The sequence below is a fragment of the Haliotis rufescens genome, unplaced genomic scaffold, assembly GCF_023055435.1.
Source record: "Haliotis rufescens isolate VD_foot unplaced genomic scaffold, xgHalRufe1.0.p SCAF_16, whole genome shotgun sequence".
In the NCBI taxonomy this organism is placed as follows: Eukaryota; Metazoa; Mollusca; class Gastropoda; order Lepetellida; family Haliotidae; genus Haliotis; species Haliotis rufescens.
In genome coordinates, this window is record NW_025963846.1 from 32,097,903 (window position 1) to 32,116,721 (window position 18,819).

The following is an 18,819-nucleotide window of genomic DNA, read 5'->3' on the forward strand; positions in this document are numbered from 1 at the left end:
CCTGCAACCCCACCACTGTCCAACCCCACCACTGTCCAACCCCACCGACCTGCAACCCCACCTGGCTGCAACCCCCACCACTGTCCAACCCCACCGACCTGCAACCCCAACACTGTCCAACCCCACCGACCTGCAACCCCACCACTGTCCAACCTCACCGACCTGCAACCCCACCACTGTCCAACCCCACCGACCTGCAAACCCACCACTGTCCAACCCCACCGACCTGCAACCCCCACCACTGTCCAACCTCACCGACCTGCAACCCCACCACTGTCCAACCCCACCGACCTGCAACCCCACCACTGTCCAACCCCACCAACCTGCAACCCCACCACTGTCCAACCCCACCGACCTGCAACCCCACCACTGTCCAACCCCACCGACCTGCAACCCCCACCACTGTCCAACCTCACCGACCTGCAACCCCACCACTGTCCAACCCTACCGACCTGCAACCCCACCACTGTCCAACCCCACCGACCTGCAGCCCCACCAGCCTCTTACTCCACCACCACAAAGAAAAGAAAGACTATTCACTGTGGCGATGTTTTATTGACTGTGCAGTCAACAGTCACAGTGTTAACCACACAAGATACAGCGACATACAATATTTCAGCAGCCATGTCTATTTAACAGCCTTTTTGTTGTGTTTCCTGGCAAACTTCAGGTTCTTCAAGAACTTGGGATCAACCTGCAATGAGACATCTTGAGTTAGTACATGAGGATGGAAGTGAGTTGGTTTAACCTGCTCCGCCAGTACAATGAAAGTGACAGTGTTTGTGTTTAATGCTGCACTCAGCAATATTCCAGCCATAAGACAGCGGTCTGTAAATAATCAAGTCTGGACCAGACAATCCAGTGATTGACATCGACCCATCTACCATCGACCCATGCAATTGGGATATGATGACATACATCAACCAAGTCAGCGAGCCTGACCACCCAATCTCACAAATTGCCTCTTACGACAAGCTTGGGTTGCTGCATCTATTCCGCATCTTCAAGGGTCGAGGGTAGTTTTTATTAACCACTTTGAAGAAACCAACAACTCATGATTCCAATCCACGAACAACCGATCCAAAACCGGTAGACAAAAGGGAAATAACTCAATGAGTGTACATGAAAACACTGACATTACATTCTTTTCAATATTTCCCTGCAGAAATGGCCTTATTCATCTAAAATAAAATACATGGCACAAGTATATGTACATCATTATGCCATCTGTGTGTGTGTGTGTGTGTGTGTGTGTGTGTGTGTGTGTGTGAGTGAGTGAGTGAGTGAGTGAGTGAGTGAGTGAGTGAGTGAGTGAGAGAGAGAGAGAGAGAGAGAGAGAGAGAGAGAGAGAGAGAGCCCAAAGGACAACACAATATCCTGAATTCAATTAAAAAATAAATCACAAGCCCCAACCTTGATCTTAAACATTCTCATTTACCAGAAGCTGTGTAAGTGTTTCGATTGGCTACATCCGATCAATGCAGGCTTGGTCTTCACCAAGTGACAAACAGATATCTTACAAAAGTAATGAGACTATCCAGTGAACAGGAGTCATGATGTACACTGTCTGGGAAGCAAAGAGTCAACACTTTTATTGACATCTTGGCTGGGCCGTGGGCAGCTAGGGCCTCTCTCCAGACCTAAGATGGATCTGACCCCCCCAGTAGCAGCGGTAGAAACTAACAGTTTCAGTCCACTAGTCCTTATAATGATAGCATTAGCAAAACCTTTAAAATGGCAAAATTCTACTAGTCCTTAGGATACCTTTACTATTGGGCGGTTTGGCAAGGACTATAGGACTAGTGCCAAATTATAACCCTGCCAGTAGCCTCATCAACCTTTCATCTGAGGGCCACATCTTGTCCAGTCTATACTGACCCACACCAACCCAAATTATAATCAGCAGATCCTGTCATACATAAGGGACATAACTCAACGTGTGAAAATGAAATACTGACCCTAGTGTGGGGAGGGGAGCCAGCCTGAGCACCACGTACAAGAGAGCAAATCGATGACCTTATTCCAATGACATAAACAATTCAACACAAGCCTTACCATTGATCTAATACATCCTCATTTACCAGGAGAAACTGTTCAAGTGTTTTCCACTGATTACCTCCGATCCTGCACAGGTTACTCAGGTTACTAAGGTTACTAAGGGTGTGCGGTATTAATGGTACACCGGTATATTGTGGTGCAATTGTGGCACGTATTACCATTCATTTGTAAATGTAGCGATTAGGGCTGCAACGAATACACTATGAGGCAAATACAATTTGTATCATGAACATAGGGTAACGATTACGAATAATAATTCACGAAAACAATAACAAGTCAGCAGTTGATGTATCATTTGTCATATTTAGCATGTTCAGTTAGGCAACAACATAAATTATTTGACATGGTTTGTTATTTTTTAATATGTTATTAAATATATTATACATTTATATACTGCATTTATCCAGGTACTAGTATCTGCTCAAATGCAACAATGACCAGTGACCACAATACCGTCAAATTAAATAGTTTAAGAGATTAAGGGTGTTGTCTTATGAAGAAATCTATGCATAAAATATGTTCTTATGGGTATTTTTTTTATGTAAATGCATATGCTTGCATATTCATAAATATTTGATTCTAGTGGCCACGAATAACGAATTCAATTCATGAATGGATACGGTTCGATTCACCGAATATGCGAGTGAATCGTAACAGCCCTAGTAGCAATATATTGGGGCAAATATAAACAAGTATATTTATGTGTCATTATCGATATGGAGATGGAAAATAGTATCCTTCTGATACAACATGCCTCTGACGATCTTTTTATCAATTAGCGTGTACACATTGCGACTATCTAGCTCTTCATAATGATAGCTATAATAATAATAATAATGAGCTCTCTGTACCGAGAGTATAACCCTGATTAACTCATGAAAATGTGACTTTTCAATATATTGCAACACATATCACAATACATGTTAAAGTATGGCAATATATTGCAATACAAAATCCTGGTCATTACACAGCCCTGTTTGTTACATTCAACCACTTTCTAAATGGCATTGTGTGTTCATAGCTTTCGGCCATGGGAGCCGTGCCAATTAACACTTGTCAGAGGGGTACTCAAAGTATGTGATCTAGACTACCAGTGGTGGGACTTTCATTTTTGTGAAAGCATCGTGGCTGAGTGGGCTAAATCGCTGACTTTGCGTGCTGACAATAAGGTGCCTCACTCTGGCAGTGTGGGTTCGAATCCCAGATCTGTACTTGACTCAGAAAGTGTTATCCCAAACATAACGGTTGTTACATTTGACCACTTTCTAAATGGCATTGTGTGTTCTGAATATTATGTGTATTGCAGAAAGACAATGTGGTGTTTCGAGTTCCAAAGAAATGTCGGTGAACGTGCGATTAGTTCCCTGTAGAATGCTTCAAGTGATCATGCATTATCATTTTGCTTGCCATGAAACTTCATACATGTAAATAATTTGTTAAAAAAAGGTCAAAAATCATAATTTGGAGAGGATAAGTGCAACAGCGTAATTTTAGGCTGGAAAGTGTGATAATTACGCTAAAAGCATAATGGATGACATCTCTGCTTATGACAAACATTGGCACCGATGTGAGGACTACCTACCCCCTTCATGGATGGGTATCTGTACGACTTGGGGCGATGGATTCCATTCCTGTGATGTTTCCTGTCTGCAAAGCACAAAACACAGACTTACAAGGTACCAAGCTGCAGACTGACGTCAATACTGTGGTTTGCCTGTTTGTTGTTTAACGCCGCACTCAGCAATATTCCAACTATATGGCGCTCTGTAGATAATCAAGTCTGGACCAGACAATTCAGTGATGACATCATGAGGATCGATCCATTCAATCCGAATACAATGACTTGCATCAACCAAGTCAGGGAGCCTGACCACCCGATCCCGTTAGTCACCTCTTATGACAAACATTGTCACCTTTTACATCAAGAATGGGTTGCTGAAGACCTATTCTACCCCGGATCTTCACAGGCTGAATACCTGTGGACGTCTTAGACATCAATACCTGTGAAGATGGTGGGTAGGTCCAAGACATATTGAATTAGGGAGACATACTGAATTAGGGACACAAATTGGTTTGAAATTGGGCGCTGGACATACATCAGGTACAGCTGATCAATAAATTGCTGACCGTAACACCAGCATTGTAGATCAATTTGGCAGTCAGCCAACAGTGCTGGCTACTCATTATTATCAGTCTGTAAATCACATTGCCAGCCATAACCCAAGGTTATCTACACTTTCACAAGGTCTTCATTCGAAGGAAGACTTTACCCCTAATGTTCTTCTTCAAACGAAATAAGAAAAATCAATGATATTCCACTGGGTGCACACCTATCTGAAAAGGCTATATAGTTCAAATGGATCAGGAGCGGTTCTGATGTCGACCTCAATATCTGTTTGCCGAGCCGCACGAAGTACCTACATACTGAATGGTGGTCTTAAAACTAACAGGACCACTATCATACAACAGTACAATGTCTTCACTGTTATCCTTCAAATTCTCGCAACAGTTTGTGTTGTTCACACTAAAAAGCAGAAACAACCACCAAGAACAAACTTTCATCATAAATGAATAAAGATTACGAGTCAAAGTTTTTCTGTATCATTATATATAGAACTTTAAGGATCACACAATACAATGTTATTGCTCATAAACATATAAATACATATATCTCATCTGGTCTAGTGGACAGTGTCTGGGGAGTCACCTCCTAGGACTTAGGACCACCTCCCAGGTCTGAGTGTCTGACTGGGGAGTCACCTCCTAGGACTTAGGACCACCTCCCTGGTCTGAGTGTCTGACTGGGGAGTCACCTCCTAGGACTTAAGACCACCTCCCTGGTCTAGTGGACAGAGAGTGACTGGGGAGTCACCTCCTAGGACTTAGGACCACCTCCCTGGTCTAGTGGACAGAGAGTGACTGGGGAGTCACCTCCTAGGACTTAGGACCACCTCCCTGGTCTAGTGGACAGAGTGACTGGGGAGTTGCCTCCAAGGACTTAGGACCACCTCCCTGGTCTAGTGGACAGAGTGACTGGGGAGTTGCCTCCAAGGACTTAGGACCAACTCCCTGGTCTAGTGGACAGTGTCTGAATGGGGAGTCACCTGCAAGGACTTATGGACCAACTCCCTGGTCTAGTGGACAGTGTCTGAATGGGGAGTCACCTGCAAGGATTTAGGACAAACTCCCTGGTCTAGTGGACAGTGTCTGACTGGGGAGTCACCTGCAAGGATTTAGGACCAACTCCCTGGTCTAGTGGACAGTGTCTGACTGGGGAGTCACCTGCAAGGATTTAGGACCAACTCCCTGGTCTAGTGGACAGTGTCTGACTGGGGAGTTACCTGCAAGGACTTAGGACCAACTCCCTGGTCTAGTGGACAGTGTCTGACTGGGGAGTTACCTGCAAGGACTTAGGACCACCTCCCTGGTTTAGTGGACAGAGAGTGACTAGGAGTCACCTGCAAGGACTTAGGACCAACTCCCTGGTCTAGTGGACAGTGTCTGAATGGGGAGTCACCTGCAAGGACTTAGGACCAGCTCCCTGGTCTAGTGGACAGTGTCTGAATGGGGAGTCACCTGCAAGGACTTAGGACCACCTCCCTGGTTTAGTGGATAGAGGGCATGCCTGGGGACTCCCAAGGACATACAAGCCTCTGAACCATTCATACATCTTGTACAAGACCAAGCACTGTGAGCTGGTAGTTATGGCAATTTGCTAACCCAAGGCATTCCTTAGTTATACTGTGTCTACTTACTCTGGTTGTGATTGGTGTGGTTCTTGGACTTGGCCATCTTGGTCTGTTGACTGGTTTGTTACCTGCAATACAAACGAAGCAGGTGAGCTGACAGGTGAGCTAACACAACACCTTCCCGTCAATAATAGTGACAACTGGTGGCATCCCCCCTCAACACAAGTGTTTCCAGGGCGGTGAACTCTGCCATCACAGGAGCTATCAATGGTTTACACAAAATATTTTAAAACAAATAAATCACAGCAAAATGTGTTTCCTATTTCCGCACATCCCATAGTGTAGTTGCACTAGGGACTGGGGGATTTTTTCTTTCTTTTTTCTTTTCTCCTGTTTATTTTCTTTGAAAAAGAGGATGTCATAAATGTAGGACAATAAAAGCCTGCTTTCAAATGATCAGGGAGTGTCGCTCCACTGATGATGCGGGACAAAGCTACTGGTGTCCGTACAGAAATGTCCAAATGAAAAGTATATCAGTGCCGGTACTCAGCACAAGCCATTACCTCATCAGTAAGTGAAGAGCTGCACTGAACTATGCAACTAGGTTTTATGGTGCCTCAGAGACATGGTGTGCATTGCTGCACACCGATCCTTCAAAATATATTAAAAACAAATTGCTGAAAGGAAAGCTTGTTCATGTTTAACAGCAACTTGTTCAACTGCTGTTTTTGAGACCTGAGGGACAATTATTTCATCTTCCACCATAAATAAATCAATATACATATCAGATAGACGTCAAGACAAAATGTTCAGCCTCACACACACAGATGGCCAATCAGACACCGGCTTGGGTAATCTCCAAGCCTTGGCTGGAGTCTGACGTCATGTAGCTGTCTATCAGCTCCAAGAAGCCCCGCCCCCTGCTGGGATGTAGGGCTCCTCAGAGCCTCCCCAGTCTAGCTGTGTGAGGGCAGAGACAAGACAGCACCAACAGTGTACACGCCGGGCTCTCAATGACAACATGACGTACCAGCCAGTGTTGGTCCACTACAGGAATGGAGTCAATGTGAAGGATTTAAAAAAGGAACATTTTCAGAACTGAAAGTTTTGTGTGACAGAAAGGCAGGAAGTTATTCCACATGGTAGTTGTTATTATGATGCTGTGCTTCTGAGATAGCTGTTCCGGATTTATTGCTGGTCATCATCTGTCTGCCCAAACTCCTCAAAGAAACGACATCTCAGACCCTTGTACAGACTTGCTGACTTGCTGACAAATTGCTGCAATGTTACGAGTGTGGCCCGTGGATCAATGAGGAGTTGATCAGTCTGTGGCAAACTGTCAGTGTTGAGGCAAGGGAGATAATCAAAGTTTGCTTCACGAGGGAGACAGTGGTTAACTGTGACAGCAGGCACGTGGTCAGAGCTGAAAGAATTAACTCTTCTGAAAAGGTTTCACAAAGATCCTTGTGTGAGGACACCACAGGGAAACATGGTGCACACGAACGGAAGCCGACGTCATGTCAACTTTCCACTGACGACTGAGGAAGACCTGACGTGGAAGCAGGCAGTGGATCAAGACGAGGCGGGCTTCTTGGTGCACGCAGCCGTCTTTCTCATGGCGGTCATCATCATCGCAGGGTGCGCCGGTAAGCACACGTGATTTTGGGGGTGTACTGCCATTTCAGTATTATAGTACAGCCCTCTGAGATACCATGCCACAGCTTAACACAAATACTGTATACTGACTGATTTCCCAAGTCCTTGTTTTATCCCTGTAATTCTGCGTGCCAGGCTGGGAAACAACAAGTACCACCTTTTTTATGCCATCTAACCCCTGATTTTCTGTTCTCCAGGCAGACACTCAATCCACCAGAGAACGGGGCGGTCTTAACTCATTTATATGATTGGCGAGATACTGGAGTCACACAAAAACTTAATACAGAGCTACAGATAAGCAGCGTATTTGCGTAAAATACCCCCCAAAAATATTCAAAACCCAATTACTTTCAATTAACTTGCATACAGAAACACATGCATTAAATGAAAAACTCAAATGTATGAAATCAGCTCGCGTAAATACCCAATGAAGAATTTTTCAGCATGCGTACAAAGGAGCCAACACAAATACAAGCTAATTTACTTTCCGAGTCAAGCCTATATATATTTAGAACAGTTATATACATTCAAAACATTATTTCCTTTTTTTCAAATCTTAAAATGTTCACTAATTTGGGGAAAAACACAACAGAGGAGTGAAAATATTGGTTACACAATGAAAAATGTAATAACCCAATTAAAATAGAAACCCAAAGAAAAAACTCAATTGTTCAAAAAGTTATCTGGAACAGTGTTAATGTACATTTTGTACCCAAAATGGATTGCCACACAAGCTTTGAATACTCTGAACTTTGTAGCCCATAATTGTACAAATAATTGTTCAAAACTGCCAACTGACATGACTAAGTAAGAAGTACTTACTAAGTGTTGGCTTCAACTGTGATGCAGGTGTCAAATCATCACAGGTGGTTATTGTTGTTTGACACCTCTGACCAAACTGAGTAATTTCCCAAATCGTGGGAGAATTCCCCCTATTTCCCCAGCTACTGTAGTGTGTATTCTGAAGATTCACGAGGCTGACTGCTTCGTCGTCTGTTGCAGGTAACATCATGGCCGTCCTGGCTGTGAAGACCACAAGGAGGCTGCAGACCGTGTCCAACATGTTCGTGGTGAACCTCAGCGTGTGTGACCTCATGTTTGTCTTCCTTGTCCTGCCCTTCAACATCTACACCTACATCGCAGATGGCTGGTACATCGACGCCAACCTCTGCAAGTTTGTGGGCATCTTGGGATACACTCTCACAGGTAGAAACCCTTCCTAGCTCAGCGTCCACTCACAGGTAGAAACCCTTCCTAGCTCAGCGTCCACTCTCACAGGTAGAAACCCTTCCTAGATCAGCGTCCCCACTCACAGGCAGAAACCCTTCCTAGCTCAGCATCCACTCTCACAGGTAGAAACCCTTCCTAGATCAGCGTCCACTCTCACAGGTAGAAACCCTTCCTAGCTCAGCGTCCACTCTCACAGGTAGAAACCCTTCCCAGCTCAGCGTCCACTATCACAGGTAGAAACCCTTCCTAGCTCAGCATCCACTCTCACAGGTAGAAACCCTTCCTAGATCAGCGTCCACTCTCACAGGTAGAAACCCTTCCTAGCTCAGCGTCCACTCTCACAGGTAGAAACCCTTCCTAGCTCAGCCTCCACTCTCACAGGTAGAAACCCTTCCTAGCTCAGCATCCATTCTCACAGGTAGAAACCCTTCCTAGATCAGCGTCCACTCTCACAGGTAGAAACCCTTCCTAGCTCAGCGTCCACTCTCACAGGTAGAAACCCTTCCTAGCTCAGCATCCATTCTCACAGGTAGAAACCCTTCCTAGATCAGCATCCACTCTCACAGGTAGAAACCCTTCCTAGATCAGCGTCCCCACTCACAGGTAGAAACCCTTCCTAGATCAGCGTCCACTCTCACAGGTAGAAACCCTTCCTAGATCAGCATCCACTCTCACAGGTAGAAACCCTTCCTAGATCAGCGTCCACTCTCACGGGTAGAAACCCTTCCTAGATCAGCATCCACTCTCACATGGAGAAACCCTTCCTAGATCAGCATCCACTCTCACAGGTAGAAACCCTTCCTAGATCAGCATCCACTCTCACATGGAGAAACCCTTCCTAGATCAGCGTCCACTCTCACGGGTAGAAACCCTTCCTAGCTCAGCGTCCACTTCAAAATAACTATCAGTAACTAAAGATGCCTGCTTGTACTGGCACGGCAGAATGACCTCATTGACTTTTGCAAAGAAAATGTAGTTCTACATGATTAAATTTTTATGTTTTACCATCCTTTGGTTTTTTAAATTCCTGTCAAAGTTAATTTTTCCATATCATCAAACACTGGCTTAATACATTCTCCAGCTGATCAATTCGTCCTGATAGTCTTCATCTGTGCACAGGTACAACAATCATCACCATCACGATGATAGCGTGGAACCGCTACAAGATGGTCACTGACCTGGCCGCCTACAAGACAATCTTCGTTCCTAGAAACATGGCCCTGATGCTGGTGGTTGCCTGGCTCCTCCCCCTGCTGGGCTTGAGTCCAGCCATTGTGGGAGTCTGGGGCCAGTTCGGCTACGTCCCCGTGCTGGTCACGTGCAACTTGATACTCGACCATGACAGCCAGTCCTTCAAGCTCTTCCTCCTCCTCATCCGAGCAGTGATTCCAAGCGTGCTCATCATGTACTTCTACGCCAGGATCTTCCGCACGACCAGGGCCAGTCATCGCCGCATCGTACGACCGACCATCCTCAACTCTGTCCTTGACCTTCACAATCACCGTAAGGAGATGCATCTGACTCGCATGATGATCGCAATATTCATCGTGTTCGCGTTGTCTTATTTCCCCTGCACGATATCCAGCATCATCGACTGGAACACTGTACTGTCCAAGCAGTTTCATATGTTCTGCTCCATCACCGTGTACGTTGGCAGTGCCATCAACCCGCTTATCTACGGACTCATGAACTCCCAATTCAGACAAGCCTACATGAACATTATGTCCTGCAAGAAAGTAGGTAAGAAGGACCCAACAGTCAAGATGACAAGTCATGCCATCCCCCACAAGCAGCACCTGTGTGAGTTGAACCAGTTGTTGCCAGGGCAGCAGACCTCATCGTTGCTGGGTCTAGGCTCGAACTCGGACCCATCACCCTGTGAGACATGAACGGATCAGGATTCTCCCACGCAGCAAGGTGGGTCCAAGAACGTCACAGCAGAGAGGGAACGAACTCGAGTATGAACGGGATATTGTGAAACCGCACAAAAGATTGTGGAACTGTGAAACTGCTGAGGCAACCTGTGATGTTTGCTGAAATAGGACAGGAGTCTTCCTGTAGGTTGAACTGATTGCAAATGGAAATGTGGACCCTATTGGACTATGAATCAGCGATGGAAACTAACAGTTTTAGTCCTCTAGTCCTTATATTGATAGCAAATAGCAAAACCCTTAAAAATAACATTCTTTTAGTCCTTATGCTACCTTAAACTATTGGGCTGTTTGGCAAGGACAACAGGACTGGTGCCAATTTCGAACACTATGTATGTTTGTGCATTTTGTTGGAACTAAGCAAGTGACAATCCAAAATAACATTCTGACCTCAACAAATAGACAAATTTATCAACAGTTCAAACAGGAGTTTGGTTTTAAAGTCCCATTTTAACAGTAGTCCATTCATATCACGTGTCAGCTTAATGTGGGAGGGAGGCCAAAGTGATGCAGGTCTGACACTTTTCCCACTTTGGTGAAACCCACGAGCACGGGCATACCTAGAAACAATTGGGGCGCACCAGGATTCGAACCTACAATCATAAGTTTCTTGTGTGCCCAAGGGATGCAAGTCTGTGCAGCGAACTGCGGTGCCTCACACTACTTGGTTACCCGGGCCCCAGTAAAAAGGCATTTAAGAAAAAAATAATAATGTCATTACGCTAATGCATCCAAATTATTAATTCAGATAAAATATATGATATCTTTGAGTATAGTATTACGATTCTCGAGATTACAATTCTCCGAGACAACCACACAGGTCCGATTGCGGTCCTACACCGCAGCCTGCACATATTTCCCAGATTTGTTTTTAAGTCACACAAAAGACTGTGACCAAGTTTCTGAAGGCAGGGCCGATGCATAGGGATGAAGGGAGGTAACTGTTGTTATACACCGATTTCATTCCAGAGCAATGGAACATAAGATATATTTTAAGAAATAAATAATGTTTAAAATATTTCTTAATAAGCCACAAAGTAGAAATGTTTTTGCATTAATATATATCTTGTTTCTACAAGTTTACTAATAAATTAGAAATGGGTTTGCATGAATACCCCTTGTAAATTTAGTTTCACAAACTAGAAGAGTTAATGGGTGAATGTATTGTATGTCTTGGTCCTAATAAATGTATCAATAACAAGCTAGATACAAGTTTGCATGAATACACATTTGTTCCTCATTTTGGTATATCTAATGCTCATTAAGTTTATTTAGGATTTGTTTGTTTAAAAATCACATGGACAAGTGTGCATATCAGCGCTCACTTATTGGAGAGTTTACTCCATTCACAGCCTGTCTCAGCTTCCACTTACACACAGCGCTGGGATGTTCGCCAAGGCTTCAATATCTTCCTTATTCTTCACAGACATTTGGTGCACAGACTACAGAAACACAAACCTCTGGCTACACTTCTCACTGGGGTTAATCACGATCATTAACTAGGTGCACATGTCAGGCAAATTGGGGGAAAAGGCATTGTCCAAAATTTGATTTAAAAAATGAATAAATGGAATAATGTTATACCAATTATATAAGCTTCTCACTCTTCATTTGTTCTGTTATCTGTGAGTGAGTGAGTATGGTTTTACGCTGATTTTAGCAATATTCCAGCAATATCACGGCGGGGGACACCAGAAATGGGCTTCACACATTGTACCCATGTCGGGAATCGAACCTGGGTCTTCGGCGTGACGAGCGAACGCTTTAACCACTAGGCTACCCGACCGCCCCTGTTATCTGTGAGAGTTTGCACAGCTAAGACATGATACAGCTTCCGCATGCCCTCAACATTTGCTCTGAAAAGTCCTCAATAAATCCTTGGTCATGTCAAGCAAACCACTGAGCTTGTTTATGGGAGGGGAGTATTGTCAGGTGTGGAAACCTCATGTATCATATAAGAAACGTGTTAATGAGAGCCACTGTATATTCCTCATAGTCACATTTGTATCCTTGTTTTATGGAAAGTCATCTGTGATATGGAGTGTTGTGTCGGCATAAGCCATATCTGTCAGCCTGTGAACGAGTCGACAAAAACCATGCCTCATATTTTGGGCCCATGCTGTTTGGGATTTGATGCCAGTATCAACCCTCTTCGTCTAATTTAAAAAAAAGGGGAAACAGTGGCTATTTGACAACCCATGTGCGGTGAAGCTCTAACACTGTGACGACCCGGGTTGTAACCTGGATATTTGTTTAACGCCGCACTCAGAAATATTCCAGCTATATGACGGCAGTCTGTAAATAATCTAGTCTGGACCAGACAATCCAGTGATTGACATCATGAGCATCGATCTATGCAATTGGGAGGATCGATGAAATGCATTAACTAAGTCAGCAAGCCTCCCCACCCAATCCCGTTAGTTGCCTCTTAGTCGCCTTTTACGACAAGCATGGGTTGCTGAAGACTTATTCTACCGAGGATCTTCCGGGTCTGTAACTTTGATGCCACAAATTTTAACCTTTGTCAACTGGGAACATGTTCTGTCCTTGAATCCCCACTAGGAGATTAAACATCATTGTTTGTCTATAAATGCCTTGTGTTCTATGTTCTACTCTGACTTAAAGTTGGATGCATGTTTGTTGTGTTCAGATTCCAGTCATGGGATGACGGTCTCAACACCTAGCGATGTGATGGGAAACATACAACCAGTGATTGATATAATGAGCAGCGTCCAACATCGACAATCACCAAAGACACCAAGTTTATCACCAGATTCACTTAGTTGTTGGTAAGAGACAACTAACAGGATCGGGTGGTCAGACTCGCTGACTTGGTTGATGCATGTCATCGTATCCCAATTGTGTGGATAAACACTCATGATGTCAATCACTGGATTATCTGGTCCAGACTCGATTATTCACAGTGAGCGAGCGAGCATGGTTTTACGCTGGTTTCAGCAATATTCCAGCTATATCATGGCGGGGGACACCAGAAATGGACTTCACACATTGTACCCATGTCGGAAACCGAACCCGGGGATTCGGCATGACGAGTGAACACTTTAACCACTTGGCTACCCATCTGCCCCAATTATTTACAGACCACCGTCATATAGCTGTAACATCGCTGAGTGAGTTGTTAAACAACAGACACAAACAAACAAACAAACAAGACACTTAGTCTATTCTAACCAGAGACCGATCAGCTTTGCTTCAAACAATCACACTGATGACAGGCTGCTACCTGTATGTCTAGTCAAGTTCCATTGGGCTGGTTTATTTGTTACCTACGTAAAACACCACTGTGTTCTTTGTCTGTTGGTTAACACTGCACAAAGAAATATTCCCGTCACACGGCAGACTGTAAATAATCAATCATGAAAACACAAACCATTGATCGGTATTAAGGGTGTGAGGTATTACCGGTATATCGGTAAATTGAGGTTCATTCTTTCCATGATACGTATCACATTATCACTTTTTCATGCTCGATATATCAAATGATTTCAAATTGGGATTTTTATCATGTGTTTAATGTCATATACTTGCCAAATGCCTTCACTACCCATGAGCAGGGTTAGAAACTAACAGTTCTTGTCCACTAGTCCTTATAATGATAACATATAGCAAAACTCTTAAAATGGGCCAATTTTTACTAGTCCTTAGGATACCATTACTATTGGGCAGTTTGGTAAGGACTACAGGAATAGTGCCAATTTCTAACGCTGATGAGTGAGCATCCGGGGCCCCAAGATGCATATTTTTTTAAATTAGTCAATATTGTGTTGTACCAGCATCTTGTTTGGTTTCATTTATGAACTTCAGTTCATACCTTAATGTATAAGATTGCTTCTGGATTAAAAATTTTGAATTATACAATATATCGTGATACGTTTTGCAATATGACCTTGTGCCTTGCAAAGTATTGTGATACACTTTTAACCTCCAATACCCATCCCTAATGTGTATTTGTCACCTACAGAAAATACCAGTGTGCTTTGTCTGTTGTTTATTATTGCAACTAAGCTATGTTCCACTTACACAGCAGCCTGTAAATAATCAATCAGGAAGACTCAAACTAGTGATAGATATCATGAGCAACACCCCTTGCAGCCAGGGTATGACACACAATCCACGAAGCCCCTCCCCTAGCAGTGGCAAACACCATTGTTCATATCCGAAATGACCTCCAGACTAGTTGTTAATGCATAAGATCTCCATGTTGGTAGAAAACAACTAGTACCTCTGGATTTTCACTTGTCTCGGATAAAGGTGAGGTGAGGTGAGGTGAGGTGAGGTGAGGTGAGGTGAGGTGAGGTGAGGTGAGGTGAGGTGAGGTGAGGTGAAATCGGGTTTAACGTCGCGTCCAAGATTATTGCACTTATATAGCGACGTGCATGCACGTGTGTGTGTCTGCTTGTAGTCCGGACTGATGCTGATTTATAGTGCTAGCTCACCGAGATACCATGCCGCAGTTTAACATGAAGCCGAGCCGACCAGCTGACCAGTCCTTGTTGTAGCCCTTTAATGCCCAGCGCCAGACAGGGTAACAACAAGTACCATCTTTTAACGTCTTTTGGTATGACGCGGCCGGGGATCGAACCCCAGACCTTCCGACCTCCAGGCGGACGCTCTACCACTAGAGGCGGTCCTCTCTGATGTAGGGACTCGTGGCCATGTCTAACTCTGTTGCTGGCACCGACCCAGCACTACAGTTCATCTTGTTGTTTAACGTCACGCTTGGCAAAATTCCAGCTATATGGCGGCTGTCAGTAAATAATCAAGTCTAAACCAGACTTTCCAGTGATTGACATCATGGGCATCGATCCATGCAATTGGAATACGATGACATGCATCAGCCAACGATAGTTTTCTAGCTTTGGTTCAGTTTGAGTACCTATTGCTAAAGCTTTCCCAAAATCAATGTTTGTTTGTAGGAATCCTTCAGTTTCAACCAGACGTGTTTGCTACTGGCATAACCACAAGCTATCCACATCATTCCAGCCAAAATATATACTCACTGCCAAAAGAAATGCGGACCATAGAAACATATAGAGCAGTAAGTAGGTCAAGAGGAGATGTTTCTAATGTGTATGACAAAACTATCAGTCAGGTGTTACCACAGTATTTGTACTCTTACCATGATATGCTGCACGTGATTTCCAAACTTTACACGCTAATCCTGCACGAGACAAATGGTGCATCTCGAGTTATGGGTCTATGACATCACATGTGATACGTTCATGAGCATCAGTTCACACAACATACCAGTATGTTCGTTTGTGCATCAAACCAATCTATGATCTCTTAAATATGTGTTAGTCTTCATATATTAACCAACATGTATGGTATTCGCGTTCCTTTTGGTGGTGAGTATATAACTTCTAGACCTTGACGTTAATCAAGACAACTTTTTGAGAATGAAGTTCAACAATTCTCAGGAGTGAGTGAGCGAGTGAATGAGTTGGGTTTAACGCCGCTTTTTAACAATATTCCAGTTATATCACGACGTGTCAGCTTAATGTGAGAGGAAAGCCGAAGTGATGCAGGTCTCAGAAGTTTACCACTTTGGTGAAACCCACGAGCACAGGTATGGGGCTGACAAACCTAGAAACATAATCGGGGCGACCCGGGAATCGAACCCACAATCATAGGTTTCTGGCGTGCCCAAGGGACGCAACTGTGCACAGGGTATTGCGGTGCCTTAGATGACTGGCCACCCGTTCCCCCCCAATTCTCAGGATTGTCCGTTAAAAGTGCGGCCAGAACAACCGGCAATGCATGACAACAATGTTTCAAAATGACCTCAAAGATGAAAGTGATAAGGGTTTATCTGGCCACAACATGCATGGTCTATACCATAAACATTAACAACGTACATATCTAACATCCATCGTCAGTCCCAATGAAAGCAAAACAGTGTGCAGAGTTATAATTGATGTGTTAAGTGTACGACAATACAAGTCAATATCAGGTTAAGTGTCCAGCACATATAAATCTATAGCCCACCTCTTCACACCAGTTCTCAGTGATAGAAACTAACAGTTTTAGTCCACATGTCCTTATAATGAGAACACATAGCAAAACCATTTTAAAGGGCATATTTTAACTAGTCCTTATGATACCTTAACTATTGAGCAGTCAGGCAAGGACTATTGGACTAGTGCCAATTTCTAACGCTGAGTTCTGAAACTTGACGTCATAATTTAAACCATAAACATTTTCATTTGTACTGGATCAGGTTAGCCATTATTTCTCGAGCAGAGATACAAGTACCAGAGTTACACTCACCTAATCAAGTGTGGGTGGTTCTGCCTGAAGCCTGAAAAGAGAACCATCACATGAGTTATTGTTTGGATGCAATTAAATTAGGTGACACATTTGTGTACAAGGATCTGAGGCTTTTTGTGTGGCAATGTTCCCTGCCAATGTTTGTGTGGCAATGTTCCCTGCCGATGTTTGTGTGGCAATGTTCCCTGCCGATGTTTGTGTGGCAATGTTCCCTGTCGATGTTTGTGTGGCAATGTTCCCTGCCGATGTTTCTGTGGCAATGCTCCCTGCCAATGTTTGTGTGGCAATGTTCCCTGCCGATGTTTGTGTGGCAATGTTCCCCGCCGATGTTTGTGTGGCAATGTTCCCCGCCGATGTTTGTGTGGCAATGTTCCCCGCCGATGTTTGTGTGGCAATGTTCCCTGTCGATGTTTGTGTGGCAATGTTCCCTGCCGATGTTTGTGTGGCAATGCTCCCTGCCAATGTTTGTGTGGCAATGCTCCCTGCCGATGTTTGTGTGGCAATGCTCCCTGCCGATGTTTGTGTGGCAATGCTCCCTGCCAATGTTTGTGTGGCAATGTTCCCTGCCAATGTTTGTGTGGCAATGTTCCCTGCCGATGTTTGTGTGGCAATATTCCCTGCAGATGTGTTTTGCATTGATTTAGTTTGAACTTGTGTTTTTAACTTGTGAAATGTCATTTTTAAAGTGGTGAAGTTTCTTATGGCTGTCAGTATACATACAAATTGTGGATGTTGGTACTGTTCTAATTTAAAATATTATCATTGTGTTGCTTTCATGCCAGTACATGATCGAGGTGTTATGGACTGTGTGTATAGATATGTACCGTTGTTCTTTCACCTGGAGCGATATGATGTAGATTTTTACCAACAGACAAAAAGAGTTTGATGAATGTGTAATCCATACAAAAGTCGACCCCTTTCTACAGCATCTTTTCTTTGGTCCTCAAAATACAGCTGATCTACGGTTATATATGATATGTATATTATTTATAGGGGCATAATTGTGACCAATACCATATTTTCGTACAGTACTTGAATTGTTAAGTAATAACACAATGTATTATTTGAACAATGGGCTGCATGGTCTACATTCTGAATTAACGTTAATTGATTAATGAGGGTCAAGTCTGAAAATTCAGTCACTGTAACTCTTACAAATCATAGTCTTAAAAGCCTGATAAAACTTGGTATGATATAACAATAATATATTTTAATATACAATACCGATAGAGAGCCCGAAGCAGTAGCGCTATCGTATTTCCAATAATTAAAATACTGTAAACACTGCATGAGGTATTGGGCTAATGTATACCTCCCTGATTATAGACATCTGTGTACAACCAAAATATAATTGGCGGTATCACAGTGGAGGTATTATATATATAAAACATTTGACAACATTTACATTTTCTGGTTAAACCAAACCTAAGTTTAAACTTAACACTAACCAACGTAAACATCACACGAAAAATATTTCCATGAACATGGAGCGCTGACTAGATTTGACATATTAACTTAAAATAGCAACTGATCCATAAAATATATACAAAGTTATATAGATGTATTTGCTTGGCTTTAAAATAGTGTATAACTAAAGGAAAAAATGTGCTCATTTGCGGGATGTTTCTGGATATCAACATGCGAAATCATGAACAATCTTCACGCACCTGAATATGGCGGAAGAGACCGGAAGAAGAGAATCCCACTAGACGGCGCTGATGGAGAGGGATTCCCCACGCGGAATGTATTTTTAGTACGTGAGATTTTGACATGCAGACACAAGTATGCCTTGTGACAAGAAATATTCTGCAATTTTTGCCGCTCACAGAATGAATACTAAAACAAGACTGCAAAACGAATCCCGAAACCTGTAAAACAAAAGAATGAGTTACAGTGAAAATTTTAAGCGAATTATATTAAGAAGGTTGAAAGGGGATGAGTAAACAAACTTTTAATGAAACGTT

At 43.4% G+C, this 18,819-nt stretch overlaps 1 protein-coding gene and 1 long non-coding RNA gene across 2 annotated transcripts; one reads left to right on the forward strand and one right to left on the reverse strand.

Annotated features, from left to right (window-relative positions):
• The first annotated feature begins 6,702 nt into the window (after positions 1 to 6,702).
• LOC124113492 (G-protein coupled receptor moody-like) lies at positions 6,703 to 13,386 on the forward strand. The gene is made up of 3 exons (XM_046473860.2): positions 6,703 to 7,393; positions 8,406 to 8,609; positions 9,753 to 13,386. Exons 1-3 carry the CDS (start codon positions 7,237 to 7,239, stop codon positions 10,520 to 10,522), a joined length of 1,131 nt encoding a protein of 376 aa, XP_046329816.2. The 5' UTR covers positions 6,703 to 7,236; the 3' UTR covers positions 10,523 to 13,386.
• A 3,468-nt stretch (positions 13,387 to 16,854) lies between these two features.
• Positions 16,855 to 18,714, reverse strand: LOC124113493. Its single transcript, XR_006857779.2, has 2 exons — positions 18,523 to 18,714; positions 16,855 to 16,886 (listed from the first exon to the last, which is right to left on the reverse strand). It is a non-coding gene; the product is annotated as an uncharacterized LOC124113493 (long non-coding RNA).
• Between the last annotated feature and the right edge of the window lie 105 nt (positions 18,715 to 18,819).

Bases quoted from the DNA above. Each gene is read 5' to 3' on its own strand.
- LOC124113492 (XM_046473860.2), top strand. From the start codon at position 7,237: ATGGTGCACACGAACGGAAGCCGACGTCATGTCAACTTTCCACTGACG. The intron at 7,394-8,405 runs GTAAGCACACGT...CGTCTGTTGCAG, and splicing joins CATCATCGCAGGGTGCGCCG to GTAACATCATGGCCGTCCTG. The intron at 8,610-9,752 runs GTAGAAACCCTT...ATCTGTGCACAG, and splicing joins CTTGGGATACACTCTCACAG to GTACAACAATCATCACCATC.